At 40.8% G+C, this 19,168-nt stretch overlaps 1 protein-coding gene across 6 annotated transcripts in view; it reads right to left on the reverse strand.

Moving 5' to 3' along the window:
• frmpd4 (FERM and PDZ domain containing 4) overlaps nt 1–19,168 on the reverse strand; it is a 765,355-nt gene that overhangs the window by 641,901 nt on the left and 104,286 nt on the right. The window contains exon 1 of one of the 6 annotated variants that reach the window (XM_043700600.1): nt 7,483–8,125. The exons of the other annotated variants lie outside the window; for them this stretch is intronic. Coding sequence (XP_043556535.1) covers nt 7,483–7,523 — 41 coding nt within the window. The 5' untranslated portion in view covers nt 7,524–8,125. Of the gene's footprint in view, nt 1–7,482; nt 8,126–19,168 lie in introns of those variants that run through there. 6 annotated transcript variants of the gene reach the window in all.

A 19,168-nucleotide genomic window follows, 5' to 3' on the forward strand; every position in this document is an offset into this window, starting at 1 on the left:
ATATTCACTCAGGTTTAGTGCCCTGGTCACTGCCATATGCAGTCTCCAGTGTGTCATGTTCAGGAGTTTGCACAGCTTGCCTGATATCTAACTTTAGTGTAACTCACATGAACTGAAAATTCTGTGTTTTGATATAAGGCTTAATACTTATGATAATTTTTCAATGTGGTAAGGTCCGATACGAATTGCTTTAGGAATACAAGAAACCATAAAGCATGCAAAGTGACAAATCCAATCAAAATTACTTAATTTGATTACAATCAATGAATTGAAATTAAGAAAAATAATAAATTGCTGCACTAACTTGTGCATAACTTGTTCAAGCCAGATCTCTGCTTCTGACTCATAATGAGCTTGAAATAAACATATTTTCCCTCATTAGGTTGGCTTCCCTTTCAAGACTGAAGTGGACCATGATCACAGAGTTTCTTTTCCTTTTGTCATTTATTACATCATCAGTTATATGCTCATGGATACAACAAAACAATAAAGATTCTCCAATAAAAGATATAATTTCCAAGTACCCCATTCTTGGCTCATAGCAATAACCTTTCCATGGATAATAAAGAACACTTGCAGAAACTCTGAGACAATATATTGAGTAATCCCAGGACAAATAACACTTAAAACTCTTCTTTGTCTCATTCGTGGCAACACATGAAGAAAATGACATTCTGTTACATAAAGCATTTCACAATCTTAGGTTGTGTCAAAGTCAATTAAGTTATTTTGTAATGCAATATTGTTGATCATGTAAGAAATGTGAAGGCATTTGGGCACAGCAATCCCCACAAACAGCAATGCAATTATAAAACAAAACATTTTGAAATGATGTCAGCCAAGGGATAAACTTTGATCAAGTCAACCTGACTTCCACTGCTCATCTTCTGTGAGAGGATCTTTTATAATTAAGGACAGCGCCTCAGTTTAACATCTTTTCCAACTAAAGAACACCATCTCCCAACAATACAGCAGTGCCTCAGTAATTCTGTGCTGTATTAGCCTCGATTTTGTGCTTAAGACTCTAGATCTGGACTTAAAGCCATATGTAAAGCCATGGGCTCAGGGGGATGAGGGCTGCCTGTTGAGCTTTATCTATTATTACAGCACCATAAGAGGAAAAGTGGAGGTAGAGAAAAAGAAGGGAACTAGCAAGTCTGTCATTGGTAGTTGGGAAGATGTAAGAATCCATTCTCAAGGATTGTATTGCAGAGCACTTAAAAAAAGAACCAGACAGAGTCAGTATGGATTTACAAAAATAATATCATGCTTGGCAAATCTACTTGAATTCTTCAAAGATGTAACTAGTAGAGTGATCAAGGGAGCCAGTTGATGTCATTTATTTATGGACTTTCAGAAGGCTTTCAAGCAAGTCTTTTGTAAGGGATTAATGGGTAAAATTAAAGGACATGGGATTGGGGATATTGTATTGAAATGGATAGAAAATGTGTGAACTGATAGAAAACAAACAGTGGGAATAAGTGGGTCCTTTCCTGAATAGCAGGCAGGGATCAGTACTAGGATCCCACTATTCATAATACATGTTAATGATTTAGATGAAAGAATTAAAAGTAATATTTCAAAATTTGCAAAATACACAAAGCTAGGTGGAAGGGTGAGCTGTGAGGCAGATGCAGAGATGTTATAGTGTGATTTGGACAGGCAGAGGGAGTGAGCAACTGCATGGTAGATGCAGTATAATCTGAATATATGTGAGCTTATAAATTTTTGTAGTGAAAGTAGGAGGGCAGATTATTATTTGAATGGCTGTAAATTGAGAGAGGAGCATGTCCACCAAGACTTGGATATCCCTGTGCACCAGTTGCTGCAAGTAAATGTGCAGTAAAAAAAAGTTGACTGTATGTTGGCCTTTATAGCAAGAGGATTGGAATACAGAAACAAGGACATTTTGCTGCAATTAAACAGGTCATTGGTGAGGCCACACCTGGAATACTGTGTGCCCTTAACTGAGGAAGGATGAACTTGTATAGAGGGAGTGCAGAGAAGATTTACCAGACTGAATCCTGGGAAAACAGTTTTGATAAATGAGGATAGATTGTGTTGGCTAGAATAATATTCACTGGAATTTAGAAGATCGAGGGAAGAAAATCTATAAAATTCTAACAGGACCAAACAGGTAAGATGTAGGAAGGAGGTTCACAATGGTGGATAAGTTCAGAACTTGGGGTCATTATTTAAGGATAAGGGGTAAAACTGTTAGAACAGAGATGACGAGAAATTCTTCAGCCAGACAGTGATGAGCATGTGGAATTCACTAACAGAGAAAATGATTGAGGTCAAAACATTGTGCTTTTAAGGAGAAAGTAGATGTAGCTTTTATCGCTAAAGGGATCAAGGATTATCAGGGGGCTGAAGGCAGAATTAGGGTGCTGAGCTTAATGATCAGCCATAATCATGATCATATTGAATGGCAGAGCAAGTTTGAGGGATCAAAAGTCTCCTATTTCTACTGTTCAATGAATTTTAAACCTGTTTGAACCCATTTCAATATAAATCTAAATCATTTCCTTTCAGCAGAAAAGCAGAAATGTCCAGTTATGGCCATGCTCCTACAAAATGGCTGCTTGAGGTTGCCAACTAGTGGCAAGTATAAAGGAGTAGATTGAAAGGTCACAGTAATATTAAGTTGACACTGGTCTTTGTTTTTGGATGTTCTTGCTCATTATTTTTCAACACTGCCATTTAGGCTCTCATGAGCCCTGAGGCTGGTTGTTGTTTTCCACCAGCACCTATTGGAAGGAACAGTAATGGAGAGATACACCCCTATACCTGCACCAGAGCTCCTTGACCACAACTGTTTGCTCTTTGAACCCTATCACCACAGAAAAACAATACACAAGCCTCACCTAGCAATAAGCTTAATGCTTGCAATTACTCTTATTCCCAATGGAAACCGAACTAGCAAACCAAAGGACAAAATAAAAGTATGAATATCTGACTAACAAATCTTCAAAACCAGTCTTTGGTACTGTCAGCAATGATACATGAAAAGGTAGCATTCCCTAGTGATCAATTTCTAGCATAACCTGATTAGCAGTATAACTGAGATTCCAGCAACCTAATGTGAGGACAATGTTGCACCTGCCTGGTAATAACTGCAGGAGCGATCTTAAGCCAAGCACAGAGATGGATCATCCATCAGCAATACTTGCAGCTACCACCCAGCATAGGTTTGACAAAGCAAGAGACAGTTCAAATCAATTGCAATTTGAAACCTGCTATAATTTCCTTCTGGGCATCTTGAAATGTTGATTTAATGGAATTGTGCTGTTATTTAGGAACCGAACCACTCTCCTTGCACTCATGCTGCACTATCTGATCATGAGCAGTCATAAAAAGGGGAAATGTATTGGATTGTATTACCATCTGGCTGCAGCCTTGAGCTTGCATTTTGGATTTCCTGAACTTTCATATCTTTCATCTCTGCCCTTTCAAGATCTGTGAACAGGTTGAAATGCTTTCTGAGGATTTCCTACAGCCTGAAGAGTTGTTATTCCCCAAAGTAAGATTTCCCATTAAATATCTACATCCTTTAAATTTGACTCGTATGATGTTTGCCATTTCTGCCACAGGTGTGTTGTTTGCATATGTCCCAGTCTGCCCCAAAATGATATAAGATTATGAAAATCACCATTAAAATGCTGTGGTCATTACAAACTTTGGGTTAAGCTATTTGGTATAAATTGCAACAAATTTGGAACATTGACACTACAGTATCCTGTGCAATTCTTCTGTGAATTTGATTAATTTGACAGATTATTTTCTTAATGCAGAACTGTAAGTCATAAAGTAGATTTCAAAAACATAGGTGGAAGCTATTAAATTTCTTAGGAATTGACTTTGATAAACTTAGTGTCATAATAGTTTCTCAGTCAATAAGAATTCCCCAGCACTGAAAGCATGCAGTACATGGCAATTGCTATCAGACCTCAAAACTGAATAATACGACCCAGTCAAGTTTTTGGTATATAATCATTTTAAGTTGTTAATATCACTGAGCAGTTTCAAGGTGATAGCAAAAACTAAGACATCTCTTTATTCTCGATTAGATCTAAAAAAGGAAAATTTTGGAAGCACATGGGAAATTAATCAGCATCTGAAAGAATGAAGACTGATTAACTTTCAAGTGCTGCTGAAAGGCCCTGCCAGAAACACAAACCTATCTTTTCTCATGCAGATTCTGAGCAACAATTTGTATAGACCATAGAACATTACAGCGCAGTATAGGCCATTCAGCCCTCGATGTTGCGCTGACCTGTGGAACCAATCTGAAGCCCATCTATCTTACACTATTCCATTTTCATCCATAAAGATGGTGAGTCTACTACTGTTGCAAGCAGTGCATTCCAGGCCCCTACTACTCTCTGAATAAAGAAACCACCTCTGACATCTGTTCTATATCTATCACCCCTCAATTTAAAGCTATGTTCCCTCAAGCTAGCCATCACCATCCGAGGAAAAAGGCTCTCACTGTCCACCCCATCTAACCCTCTGATTATCTTGTATGTCTCAATTAAGTCATCTCTCAACCTTCTTCTCTATAATGAAAACAGCCTCAAGGCCCTCAGCCTTTTCTCATAAAACCTTCCCTCTATACCAGGGAATATCCTAGTAAATCTCCTCCAAGCCCTTTCCAAGGCTTCCTCATCCTTCCCACAATGCGGTGACCAGAACTATACTCAATACTCTGAGTGTGGCCGCACCAGAGTTTTGTACAGCTGCAGCACAACCTCGTGGCTCTGAAAGTCAATCCCTCTACTAATAAAAGCTAACAATCCTATCAACCTGGGTGGCGACTTTCAGGAATCTATGTACATGGACACCGAGATCTCCCTGCTTATCTACACTACCAGGAATCTTACCATTAGCCCAGTACTCTTCATTCCTGTTGCTCCTTCCAAAGTGAATCATCTCACATTTTTCCACATTAAACTCCATTTGCCACATCTCAGCCCAGCTCTGAAGCTTATCTATGTCCCTCTGTAAGCTGCAATCCCTTCAGCACTATCCGCAACTCCACTGACCTTAGTGTCATTCACAAATTTACTAATCCATCCGTCCACACCTTCACCTAGGTCATTAATAAAAATGACAAATACTAGTGGACGCAAAACAGATCCTTACAGTGCACCACTAGTAACTGAACTCTAGGATGAACATTTCCCATCAACCACCACCCTCTGTCTTCTTTCAGATAGCCAACTTCTGATCCAAACAGCTAAATCACCCTCAATCCCACGCCTCCCTATTTTGTGCAATAGCCTACCGTGGAGAACCTTATCCAATGTCTTAATGAAATCCATACAAAACACATCAACCATTTTCCCCTCATTCACCTGTTTGGTCACCATCTCAAAGAACTCAATAAAGGTTGTCTGGTACAACCTACCCTTCACAAAACCATGTTGACTATCCCTAATCAACGTATTCATCTCTAGATGATTATCCAACACTTTACCCACAACCACAGTAAGGCTCACTGGTCTGTAATTACCAGGGTTGTCTCTACTCCCTTTCTTGAACAGGGGAACCACATTTGCTATCCTCCAGTCTTCTGGCACTATTCCTGTAGACAATGACGACATAAAGATCAAAGTCAACAGCTCTGCAATCTCCTCCCTGGCGTCCCAGAGAATCCTAGGATAAGTTCCATCTGGCCCAGGGGACTTATCTATTTTCACACTTTCTAGAATTGCTAACACCTCCTCCTTGTGAACATCAATCCCATCTAGTCTAATAGCTTGTATCTCAGTATTCTCCTTGACAATATTGTCTTTTTCCAGTGTGAATTCTGACAAAAAATATTCATTTAGTGCTTCCCCATCTCCTCAGACTCCACGCACAACTTCCCACTATTGTCCTTGATTGGCCCTAATCCTTCTCTAATCTTTCTTTTATTCCTGATATACCTATAGGAAGCTTTAGGATTTTCCTTGATCCTATCTGCCAATGACTTCTCATATCGTATATTTTTAACATTTATTGCTTTTCTTAATATTTCAAATCTTGAGGATTTGTGAGCTTTGTTTCTTATAATCTCTTTATAAATGTATTTCCTTCCTTGCAGGAATCCATAGGGTTTGTGTCCACAAACAAGCAAATATCTTCCAATTCTTTCATATATTGCAATACAAAATAACATGTTGGTGGTGAACTGCATGTTCTGCAAGTTGGTGGACAGAGTCCAATCAAAGCAAATGCTGATAAAACCAGATCTGCATATGCCCGCAGAGAAAACTGTGCTTCACGTTTGTCTAATCCTACTTCAGCAGCCTAAGTGTTGGAAAGTTGCAGAGATTTTCCATAGAATTATCATACGTTCAGGATGTCCTGCTCTTAGAGAATTCCAAAGCAAATTCAAATAATTTACAGTGATTGAAAACTTGAATAGTTTATATGTCATATCTAAGTAATGCAATGCAATATGTATTTTATTACAATTTTAAAATACTCCCAAGTTCTGATATTGCCGTTTTAAAAAGTCATCCAATATAATTTGAGAGACAAAGTTGATGCCCACTGTGAAAACCATTAAATCGTAACGCATATACATGGGAAAATGGTGTTCGAAGGAGGCTTCTCACTTGAGTGATCAAACCTGAAGCATTGCTGACAGATTATAATCAACAGTGAACTAAAGGCAATCCAACAAAGACGCATGAAGTGACATCTTTTTGGAAACGAGTGCCTGTTTGTAGGGTTTTCATCGGCAGAGAGAATGTGTGCATATGTTGTTGAGAGAGGAGGGAGAGGGAGAGTCATCCACAGACGCACAGTGCTGTTGCTTCATGCTAGCCCAACCTCCCTCGCACCCAACAATTAAAGTGTCAGGAAATTCTGCTGCTGCTGCTTTTAAATGCCAGACTCAGAAACACCAGCTGAATTTAAACCGATATTTACTTGTGTGCCCACCAGACACAAATACGACCATCCAAGTGGCGAGGGCAAGTCAAACAAGCAGCTTTGGCGACGCTAAAAAGAAATTTAACTTTTTTTTTCGACCAGGGTAATAAAGGACAGTCGATTTACCATTCTGCAACCCCTCTGTAATATTCAACCCACGGGGGGGGGGGGGGGGGGTGGAAAAAAGATATTCAATATTCCTCACAGTTGGGAAGATCGCGAAGTGTTATGTTGTTCATCAGTCATAAACCACCGACTCCAAGACTTCTAAGGCTTAGAGTAAAATTCAATAAAAATCGTTCTTTAATTTTCCACTAATTCTTCTCTCACTTACACACCCGTGTCACTGCATCTCTATTATCCTCGCTGCTTGACAACCTATCTGCCTGTAACCAGTACACTAAGACAGTGTTCGACACAGGGAAAACAAATCCTGAAAATGAAGCATCGTATCTTCACGGCTGTCCCCATTCTGGCTGTCCGTGCACTCGAGCTGTTTCCACGGGACGGGGAGCTAGCAAGCGGGCAATATTCCGAGAATGAACGAGGCGCACTTACCCTGACAGCTTTGCGATCTTCACAAAGCTAAACACATCCATGCATGCAGAAAGCTCTTGTTTCCTCACTCTAGCTCCATTCTGTGTCTTTATTCAATTCGGTTGGGGCTACACGGAGAGGAAGGTCTTCGCGTTCCTCCTGCTCTGAGATTCACGGGTCCATCCACTCCGGCTGGAGGTAACATTGGCTCTCCCTGCAAGACCCTGTGTTCAGTGCTCACCTTCCCCCGCCACCAGCAAGCATCACCCTCAGCCAAATGTCAAGCCGGTGGCAGTAGGAGTCTCCCAGGCAGGCAACAGCTCCGAGGGTACACGCTGATCACTCCTGGTGCCTGTTTCTCTCTCTCTCTCTCTCTCGGCCGGCTCGCTCCAATCACAGCCAGCACTTGATGACAAATTAAAGCAAGATTTTTGTTTGGTGGGGGCGGGGGGGAAGGGAGTAGCAGCAAAAGAAGTGAGAGAGAATAAAAATCTAACGCTTGCAAGGAAAAGGGCTAGCTTTAAACAGTTGCACTGTTATTCTGACTCCGACCTGTGTCGGCTCGAGCCCGTTAAAATGTACAAGAACGTGACGCTCTCGAAAGTTCTTCCCTCACTTCAGCGACTGTTTCTAGGCTGCAAAATGTAATATTTCCCACCCCACCTAACCCTCGAGGGCTGTGATGGAAACTGAATATGATAGACCCCGCTGCTTGGTGAAGACATGTCGGAATTGGTCTCTGTGAGCAGAAAATGGCAATTTGACCTTTACACTTTAAATGACAGATTCATGAGTTTCGAAAGAAAAACAACAAAACATCAATAGGATGGTCTAAGAAAGCAAGTTCACAACAATTCAATTAACCATCAGTCTCGCCTAGCCAGAAACTTGGTTATCTTCGTCCGAGACTAATACTCAATGGTAATTTCGTGTTCATACAAAAGCGTACACAGTGCACCAGAAGATTACATTCCCTACAGTGGGGAAACAGGCCCTTCGGCCCAACAACCCTTGGAAGAGTAACCCACAGACCCCTCTGACTAATACACCTAACGGGCAATTTAGCATGACCAATTCACCTGACCTGCACATCTTTGGATTGTGGGAGGAAAACAGAGCACCTGGAGGAAACCCACACAGTCACAGGGAGAATGTGCAAACTCCACACAGGTCACCAGAGGCTTGGAATTGAACCTGGCACCCTAGTGCTGTGAGGCAGCAGTGCTAACCACTGAGCCATCATGCCACCCTCAAGATGTGAAATCGTTATTCACGTTATTCAATTGTTTATGTTAGACGTTGGTGAATTAAAATCCTTTCTTCATCTTAAGAGTTGGTTAGAAAATGGCCGGTTACTGTCAAAACATAGTTTGTTGTCTTCTTTACTCTGGCTGACACCTGTTCAAAGTTTGTAACAGTTATCTCAGGGAGAGAAAATTGAGATATGTCAGAATTCTCAAAGACTGGCAAACCATCTCAATGTGCATTAACAATGTTGCTGCAACTAAATGGCAAATCAATGTCTGTAAGAAGGTAGAGCATGTGATGAACAAAGAGAAAGAGCCCACATGAACAAATAATAAGAGCAAAGCAGACCTTTCAGGCCCTCCAGCCTAATGCTACTCAATAAGATGACTGATCTGTTTTTTTATCGAATTCTACATTCCCATCTACATTCCCAATCAAACCTCAAACACACTGGACAAACAAATGACAATGAGAAGAGAGATGGTTAATACAGGACTAAAGGAGTATATCTGAATGTATGCAATGTAAGGAATAAGGTAAATGAGCTTGTGAGGCAGAGCAAAATTGGCAGTTATGATATGATGGGCATCACAGAGACACGGCTGCAAGGGGATCAGGATTGGAGCTGAATATTCAAAGATATACATCCTATCGAAAAGATAGGCAGGTAAGCAGAGGGGGTGGGGTTGCCTTATTAGTAAGAAATGAAATTAAATCAGTAGTAAGAAATGAAGTATGGTCAGTATAATCTGTGTAGGTAGAATTGAGGAACCACAAAGGTTAAAAACAAACATAGCTGGAGTTATGTACAGGCCTCCAAACTGTAGTCAGGAGCTGGGGTGCAAGATACACCAGGAGATAAGGGTGTGGTAAGAAAGGCAAAGTTACAGTGCTCAAGGAGGGCTTCAATATGAAGGTGGACTGGGAAAATTAAGTTGGGAGTGGATTGCAAGAAAAGGAATTTGTAGAATGTCAACAAGATGTTTTTTTTTGGAGCAGCTTGTGGTGGAGCCCCAAGGGAACAGGCAATACTGGCTTTAGTGATGTGCGATGAGGCAGACTTGATAAGGAGGCTAAGATGAAGGAACCTTTAGGAGACAGTGATCATAATATGATTACATTTAGTGTGCAATTTGAGAGGCAGAAGATAGAATCAGAGGTAATGGCACTATAGCTGAATAAAGGCAACTACAGAGGCATGAGGGAGGAGCTGGGTAGAATTGACTGGGAGAGGAACTGAGCAGGAAAGACAGTGGAACAGCAATGGCTGGAGTTTCTGGGAGTGATTCAGGAGACACAACAGAGATTCATCCCAAGGAAAAAGAAGCATAGTACAGGGAGGACGAGACAACTATGACTGACTAGGGATGTCAGGGATAACATAAAAGCAAAACAAAGCATATATTGTGGGGAAGGGCAGTGGGAAACCAGAGGATTAGGAAGCTTACAAAAACAAATAGATCAACAAAAAAAGGAATAAGGAGGGAGAAGATTAAATATGAGGGTCAGCTCACCAGTAATATTGTTATGAAGGTGCCAGGGGTACACTACCTTTAAGAGAGTTGAAAGCTAGCAAGGGCTTAGAGAGGCACACAGAGTACTGGAAAATTGACAATGTAACATTGGGTCCAGCAGCTAGCAGTACCTGGGTTGTTATGAGACAAAAATAAATTCAAATTCAACCAATCAGTTTAAATTATGCCCCAGGATACTAAACTCCAATCAAGTTTGAATTTGGTATTTTGACAGTATTAAAACCAATGAAATGATCTGATGCTTTGGGGTATAAATATTAAACAAATTGAACAGCTGTGGGAGAATTGCCAAAAGACTAACAGATGTAGGCTGCTTGTAAGAACTCTCTGAGAAAGAGTTTGCACAGAGAAAAAACATCGACACCAACCTGGAGATCAAATCGACAGAGGAAGATACAAAGAGAAGATTCAACAACTGGTTGGTTTTGAAATTAGAATTTTCCTCTTAATCTTAATTGGGGTTTTATTGTACCAATACTGTAGAGGGGAAGGGAAAAGATAGGTTTAGATAAATGAGTTGTAAATAGTTGCTAGTTAATTATTCTCTGTTAGACTTTTAAAAATTAAAGTTGTTAATTTTTACTTTAAATAGTGACTTTTGGGATAGTTCTTTGCTTCTCAAATTTTCACAGATTATAGCACGGGGTGAATCTTTTCTGTGTGTCGGGTTTAAATTATCAGAGGGGTTTTTCTCCTGTTGTAACAATATAAAAGAAGACAGTAAGAGTTTCTTTATATATCTAAGGGACAAAAGAAAGGCAAAAGAGGACATTGGACTGCTGGAAAATGATGCTGGAGATATAGTAGTGGGGAACAAGGAAATGGCTGAGGAACTGAATAATGATTTCACGTCAGTCTTCTCGGTGGAAGACATGAGTAATATCCCAAAAATTCAAGAGAATGAGGGAGCAGAGCTGAGTATGGTGGCCATCATCAAGGGGAAGGTGCTAGAAAAACTGAAAGGTATCAAAGTGGATAAATCACGTGGACCAGATGGACTACACCCCAGAGTTCTAAGGGAGATAGCTGAAGAGATAGTGGACGTGTTAGTGGTGATCTTTCAGGAATTGCCAGAATCAGGAGGGTCCCAGAGGACTGGAAAATCACTAACATGACACTCCTGTTTAAAAAGGGAGTAAAGCAAAAGACGGAAACTTACAGGCCAATTAGCCTATCCTTAGTCGTGGGTAAGATTTTAGAGCCCATTGTGAAGGATGAGATTTCTGAATATTTGGAAGTGTATGGTAAAATAGGACAAAGTCAGCATGGTTTAATCAAGGGGAGGTCATGCCTGACAAATCTGCTAGAATTTCTTGAGGATTAACAAGCAGATTAGGCCAAGGAGAGCCAATGTATGTTATCTACCAGGACTTCAAGAAGACCTTTGATAATGTGCTGCACACGAGGCTGCTGAGTAAGATAAGGGCCCATGGTGTCAGAGGCAAGGTGCTAGCATGAATAGAAGCTTGGCTGTCTGGCAGAAAGCAGAGAGTGGGGATACAAATGTCTTGCTCAGGATGGTAGCCAGTGACATGTGATGCAAGGGTCGGTGTCGGCATCACAACTTTTTACTTCATACAGTAATGATCTAGATGAAGGAACAGAGGGCATTCTGGCTAAGTTGGCAGATGATACAAAAATAGGTAGAGGGAGAGGTAATATTGAGGAGACAGGGAGGCTGCAGGAGGATTTGGACAGATTTGGAGAGTGGACAAAGAATTGGAAGATGGAGTATAATATGGGAAAGTGTGAGGTCATGCACTTTGGTAAAAAGAATATAGGCATGGACTAGTTTCTAAATGGGAAGAAAATTCAGAATTCTGAAGTGCAAAGAGACTTGGGAGTTCTAGTCCAGGATTCTTTCAAGGTAAACCTGCAGATTGAATCAGTAGTTAGGAAGGCAAATGCAATGTTGTCACTTATTTTAAGAGGACTTGAATATAAAAGCAGGGATGTAGTTCTGAGGCTCTTTAAAGTTTTGGTCAGACCACATTAAGAATATTGTGCACAGTTTTGGGTCCTTTATCTCAGAAAGAATGTATTGTTCCTGGAGTGGGTTCATGAGAATGGTCCCAGGAATAAAGAACTTAACGTATGAGGAACATTTGGGGCCTTTGGGACTATACTTAATGGTGCTCAGAAGGATGAGGGGGATCCAGTAGAAACATACAGAATACTGAAAGGCCTGAACAGGGTAGAGGTTGGGAAAATGTTTCCATTGGTTGGAGCAAGGGCATGTCCTTAGAGTATAGTAAAGACCTTTGAAAACAGAGATAAGGAGAAACTTCTTCAGCCAGAGAGTGATGAACCTATGGAATTTCCTGCCACAGAGACCTGTGGAGGCCAGGTTATTGAGTATATTTAATGTGGAGATACATCGGTTCTAGGTTGTCAAGGAGATCAAGGGTTACAGGGAGAAAGCGGGAGAAAAGGGTTGAGAAACTTATCAGTCATGATTGGATGGTGAAGCAGACCCAATGGGCTGAATGGCCTAATTTCTGCTTCTATGTCTTATGGTCTTAAGCTTTGATTCCCTTGCCTAACATGAATCTGTCTACCTCCACCTTAAAAATATCCAATGAGCTCACTGCCTCTGCTTACTAATATCAAGAATTCCAAAGCCACACAATTTTGAGAGAAAAGAAATCTCCCCTCAGCTTTGTCCAAAAAGGATAACCCCCAATTTTAAAACGGACTCATAAAAAGTAATATTGTCCATTGTCTACTTGTCAAGACCATTTAGGATTCCATAACTTAATTCACACTTTGAAATTCCAGTGGAAACAAGCCCAGCATGTCTAATCTATTCTCAATCTACTCGTCCCAGCTATTAAGCTAATAAACTTTCTCTGAACTACAGCCAATACAACAACATTCTTCCCTAAATAAGGGTAGCAAAAATGCACACAGTTCTCAATATGGTCTCACCAATACCCTGTACAAGTGAAGCACTGTTGTTCTCACTTTTGTGTTCAATTCCTCTTGTAACAATGGATCAACTAACTTATGGGAAATCACGTATTAAAACTCACCTGGAGGCCTATTTCCAGTTTCTCCCAATTGTATAGTGAATGTGGCCACTTTGTAATTTTATTGGAACCATTATGATACATTAGTCCATTCATCATGAATCATCCGCATTACTTTTCTGACTGAAAAGAGATGTAAATACTTCAGCCTTGTCCCATCTTTTAGATCACTTAACTTGGAATAGTATGGTGCTTCTGTTCTTTGGTAGAGATGTAATCCTATTTTGTAGCCTTCCACCTGGTTTACAACTCATTGATGGGTGTGCCTGGGTGCTATTCCTGAAAAGCCCTCCTGTATTCTTCAATAAATTAGGGTGATCCTCCAGTTTGATGGGAACAGTGGACTAAGGGATATGCTGGGCCATGAGATCATGATTGAATTCTGATGCTGATGCTGATAGCCCATTATGCTTCACGGACACAGTGTTTTGAATTGCTTAGATCAGTTTGAAATCTGTCCCAATTAGCATGCAAAACAATGTGAAGATAAACTTTGTGACCAGACAGACTGCGTTGTGGTCATCATATCCAATCTATGAAGGGCCTGTGCATCTGAATCAGGTTTATTGATGTGGATGAGATCAAGTAGGGATTTTTTCCTCGTTAATTTATCTATCACTTTCTGAAGACCCAGTCTCGCAGTTATGACCTGAAAGACTCAAAAAGCTTGGCTAGTAGCGGAGTCATTGAGCTACTTTTTGTGATGGATATTAAAATCCCACAAGCAGAGTACCCTTAATGCTTTCTTCCAATTTGTATTCAACATGAAAGAGTACTGGTTCATTTGCTGACAGGGGGTAGGAAGCAGTAATCAGTAGGAGGTTATCTTGCCCGTATTTGAATGGATGCTATGAGACTTCATGGTGTCTGGCTAAGTGCCGTCACTAGAACAGAACATACCCAAGGGTGGCTATGGTTGAGACTGGAACTTTGTAATTCAATGATTGCCTGTGATTCAGTGTGTATCTCAGATTGTTGCTTTACTCATCTGTAGTAATGCTGTGTTGCATTTGGCACAAGCTTGAGCTGGATTTGTTGCTGTCATTCCCAGTGCCTATGTCAATGTTCGATGGTCCCACCTTGTTTCATTCATTTTGACTTTGTAGTGATGTGTTACAAACTAAGTGGGTTATTAGACCATTCCAGAGTGCTTTTTAGAGTCAAGCCAACTGCAATGGACACATGCAGCCAGACTGGGTAAGGACAGTCGATTTCCTTCTGCAGAGGACATTAAAAACTCATCTGCCTCACTAATGACAATCACCAATGGTTTCATGATCATTGTTATTGAGGCCAGGGTCCATACATAGAGTTACATTGGGGCCAAATACTGAGGCCTAGGGCTCTTGGCCACTCATTGTATTTGTGATGAAGAAGTGGGGCTGCTATGCTCAGGTGGAAGTGGTTTCACTGCGCCCAGATCCATAGGCAGCTCTGATATTGCCATCTTAGAGAAGTAGTTGAGGGAGATGCAGGACTGGCATCTCAACATTCCGGGGTAGAGGATCTTCAGGCAAGATAGGAAGGGTGGAAAAGAGGTGGTGGTACTGCATTATTAATTCAGATGTGGAGGTGTCGGTGTTGGACTTGGGTGGACAAAGTTAAAAATCATACAACACCAGGTTATAGTCCAGCAGGTTTATTTTGAACCACTAGCTTTTGGAGCACTGCTCCTTTGTCCATTAGCTAGTTAATGAAGGAATCAGTCACTGCCCTAAGAATGAACAATACCTTTGAAGGATCTTCAAATGGGGCTTTTACAAAGAGCTTAGGAATCAGAAGGGGGCAGTTACATTGCTGGTAGTGCACTGTCGGCCCCCAAATATCCAGCAAGCAATAGAGGAGCATATATGTAGACAATTCACTAAGGTGTGTAAAAACAAGAACAGATAAATTATATTAGGAGATTTCAGCTTCCCCAAAATTAGTTGGGATGGTTGTAATGTAACGAGTGAGAAGGGGTTGATTTCTTGAAGTGTATTCATTTTCATGTCACCATGTAGAAGATTCCAGAAGGGAAGGTACAGTGCTGGTCCTAATCCTGGACAATGAAGTCAGACAGTTGCTTGAGGTGGTAGTGGGAGAGCACTTCAGTGATAGCGATCACAACACGGGATGATTTAACTTTGTTATGGAAAAGGAAAAGATGGTCTCTAAGGAGGGGAAGGCAGATTTATTTTAAGATAAGGCAGGGTGTGGCATAACTAGATAGGGAACAAAGGGTAACTTAATAGAACAGTGCGGGTGCATCCATAGGTTGAAATGTAGGATCAACAAGCCCAGAGAACTCTGGATGCCTAGGAATATTCAGTAGTTAATAAGAAAGAAAAAAGAGGATTTTATTAAGTACAAGGGAGCAAATCAACAGAGGCCCTAGAAGAGTGTAGAAAGTGCAGGGGGAACTGCAATTAGGAGAACAAAGGGGGTGCATGACAAAACACTGGTGGGGTAAGATTAGGGAGAGCAGCAAGATAATATATGTATATTTAGGGGAAGAGGATAGCCAAGGTAAGAGTAGACCCCATTAGGGACCAAGGGGACAATCTGTGCATGGAAATGGAGGAAACCGACATTGTTAAACAAGGTCAGCTGTCTTCATGCAGGAGGAGGTGCAGGTATAAAATTTGAGGAGAGGGACTGTGAGGTTCTTGAGTGGATTGACATAGAGAATGCATAGTTATTAGAAGTTTTGGTGGGCTTAAAAATGAGCAAATTCCCAGGTCCAGTTGTATTATATTTAAGACTGTTGTGGGAGGTGAGGGAGGAAATTACACAGGCTCCGACTCAAAATGTTTAATTTCTGTCTGGCCCTGAGAGGTACCAGAGGACTGGAGGACTGCTTATGTGGATCTACTTTTCAAGAAGGGTGCTAGGGAAAAACCAAGAAATGACAGAGCTATGAGGTTATCATCATCGGTGGGGAAGCTACTGGACAAAATTCTAAAAGAGAGAGAATTAATTTGCAGTTGCAAAGGCAAGATGTAATCACAGCTAGTCAGCATGGTTTTGTCAAAGGAAGGTCAAGCCTAACAAATTTGATTGAATTTTTTGTTAAGCTAATCTGATGTGTAGATTTCAGCAAAGCCGTTGACAAATTCCATCTAGGAGATTGATACCAGAGGTAAAAGCACATTGGATCCAGGGCAACTTGGAAAGTTGGATCAAAAATTGACTTAGTCTTAGGAGACAGAGTGATGGTCAATGGCTGTTGTGAGACTGAAAGTCAGTGTCCAGTGAAATACCACAGGTATCAGTGCTGATTTCTTTATCATGATTCGGAGATTCCGGTGTTGGACTGGGGTGTACAAAGTTAAAAATCACACAACACCAGGTTATAGTCCAACAGGTTTAATTGGAAGCACACTAGCTTTCGGAGCGACGCTCCTTCACCTGATGAAGGAGCGTCGCTCCGAAAGCTAGTGTGTTTCCAATTAAACCTGTTGGACTATAACCTGGTGTTGTGTGATTTTAACTTTGATTTCTTTATCGTTCACGTTATATACACAAACAATGTAGATGTGAATGTAATGGGAGCTGATAAGAAAGTTATCAATGACATGAAGCTTGAGAGGGTATTTAATCATAAAGGAAGTGGTCAGTAGTTATAGGAAAATGCACTTCAGAAGAAGTAACAAGACAATGGAGTACATAATAAATGGCAGAACACTGGGAAGCTCAGGGAAATAGAGAGATCTTGTGGTGCTTGTCCTGAAGGTGGCAGGACAGGTCAGAGGGTGGTTCAGTTTCAGAGAGTGCATCCATGGAACACTTGTTTTAGAATCAAAGTACAAAAGAGACCCTTCAGCCTATTGTGTCTGTACCACCAAAAGTACACTGTAACACACACCAGTCCCAATTTCTAGTACTGGACCCATACCTTCAAACATTATGACACTGCAAGTGCTCATTTAAGAACTTTTTAAAGGTTATGAGGTTTGCCGCCCCAACTAACTTCCCAAGCAGTACACTTTCACTTGGGAATTGCTTCCCCTTTGTTCTTGGCCCTTGGATTAAGTGGAACAGCTGTTTTCTATCCACCATGTTGTTATGGACCAGGCCAGACTCCCTCAAAACATTTCAAGAAGGTAGCCCAGACCCTAACTTTGCTAGTTTTCTTTTGCAGGTGTACAGTGGATATTCCAGGAGAGAATTAGCTGGTCAAACCACTTAGTTTTAAACAAAACAGAAAAAAACAAGGACAACCTAGCCTTGTTAAAGAAGCAGCTTCATCACACCTGACCTTTAAAAAAAAGGAACCATCAATATCCAAAGATGGCTTCATTTTAAAATGCTTTAAAAAAATTGGTTGCTACTCTAAACCACATAGATACAATACACTGACTATAAACATGCAAACATGAACAGCTGTGTTCCGCCTCAGTCTGTTGTACTCCTGCCACCGAACACCTCCGTTTCTCATTCAAGTCTCGACAATGAGTCGGCAACCACACTTTTGCATCCTACCACATATGCACAATTGTCAAACTGAATGGTTGTAACAACAAGCTCCATCTGAACAGTCTGGCATTTCTGTCCTTAAATTTCTCCACAAACTTCAATGGGTTATGATCAGTGTATATGATTGTCTCAGATACGTTACTGGTAACACAAGCACTGAAATGTTGCAATGCCAACACCAAGCTCAAAGTCTCCTTCTCAATTATCGAATACTTCTGCTCATGAATATTCAACTTCCTGGAGCAATATTTGATAGGTCTTTCTAGTTTCTCATCAGCTTCTTGCAAAAGCACAGTATCGACATCCACATTGAATGGCTTTGTGTAATTAGGTATGGCTAATACCGAGGCAGTGATTAACACAGCCTTTGACAATCTGCTGTCTACTGAAACTTCTTGCCTTTCTTCAGCAATTCAGTGAGTAGAGCACCCACACTGCTAAAATTCAGCAAACTTTCGGTAAAATCCACTCAATCCCAGGAACCATCGTACTGCTCTTTTTGGAAACTCCTCAATTATCTTGCATCATGTGGGGCCATTTGTCCATATCCAATAACATGGCCCAGGAAAGTGACTCGGGCTTTGGCAAATCCACTTTTCACCAGGTTTGCCATCAAGCCTGCCCTTGGGAAGTAGATTGAACAAGTCTGATCAATGTTGTAAATGTTCCTTCCGTGAGTGACTAAAAACCACCAGGTCATCTATATAAATGACGCAGTTGGGTAATCTGGCAATGACCTTATTGGTTAGTCTCTGAAATGTGGCTGCCGCTTTTTTCATGTCAAATGGCATAACTTTAAACTGATATAGTCCATTTGGCATTATGAAAGCCAAAATTGCTTTTGCTCTTTCTGACAAAGGTACTTGGCAGTATCCTCAGTGTAAGCCCAACTTAGAAATATAAGTTGCTTGTCCCACCTTCTCAACACAGTCTTCCAAATGCAGACCCGGATATGCATCAGTCTTTGTAACTGCATTGCCTCTACGACAGTTCAAACATGACAAAACCATCTGGTTTTGGCACCATGACTATGGGTGAGCTCCAGTTATTGTACCTCACTTTGATTCTGTCATCTCGAAGCATGCGTTCAATCTCTTTTTGTACCTGTGCCAACTTTAGATGGTTATGCCTGCAAGGGGGGTTGCTTAATTGGAACAGCATCTCCTATATCTATATCACGCATAATTAGGTTAGTACTTCCCAGCTTATTTTCATTTATCTCCCCATGTGATAGTAATAACTCTTTCAGGTCATTTCGATTTTCCTCTAGAAGGTAACTCAATAATTTATCCCAATTTTTGACAACTTCCTCATTTCTCAAATTAAATTGAACAATGTCCAATTTGGAATCCTCTGAACTTGATTCTTCCCTCTGTGTTGTAATCAATAACATATTCTCCTCTCGCTTTCCTTCCCTGTCAAAATACCTTTTGAGCA

This window comes from Chiloscyllium plagiosum, chromosome 12, assembly GCF_004010195.1.
Source record: "Chiloscyllium plagiosum isolate BGI_BamShark_2017 chromosome 12, ASM401019v2, whole genome shotgun sequence".
Lineage (NCBI taxonomy): Eukaryota > Metazoa > Chordata > Chondrichthyes > Orectolobiformes > Hemiscylliidae > Chiloscyllium > Chiloscyllium plagiosum.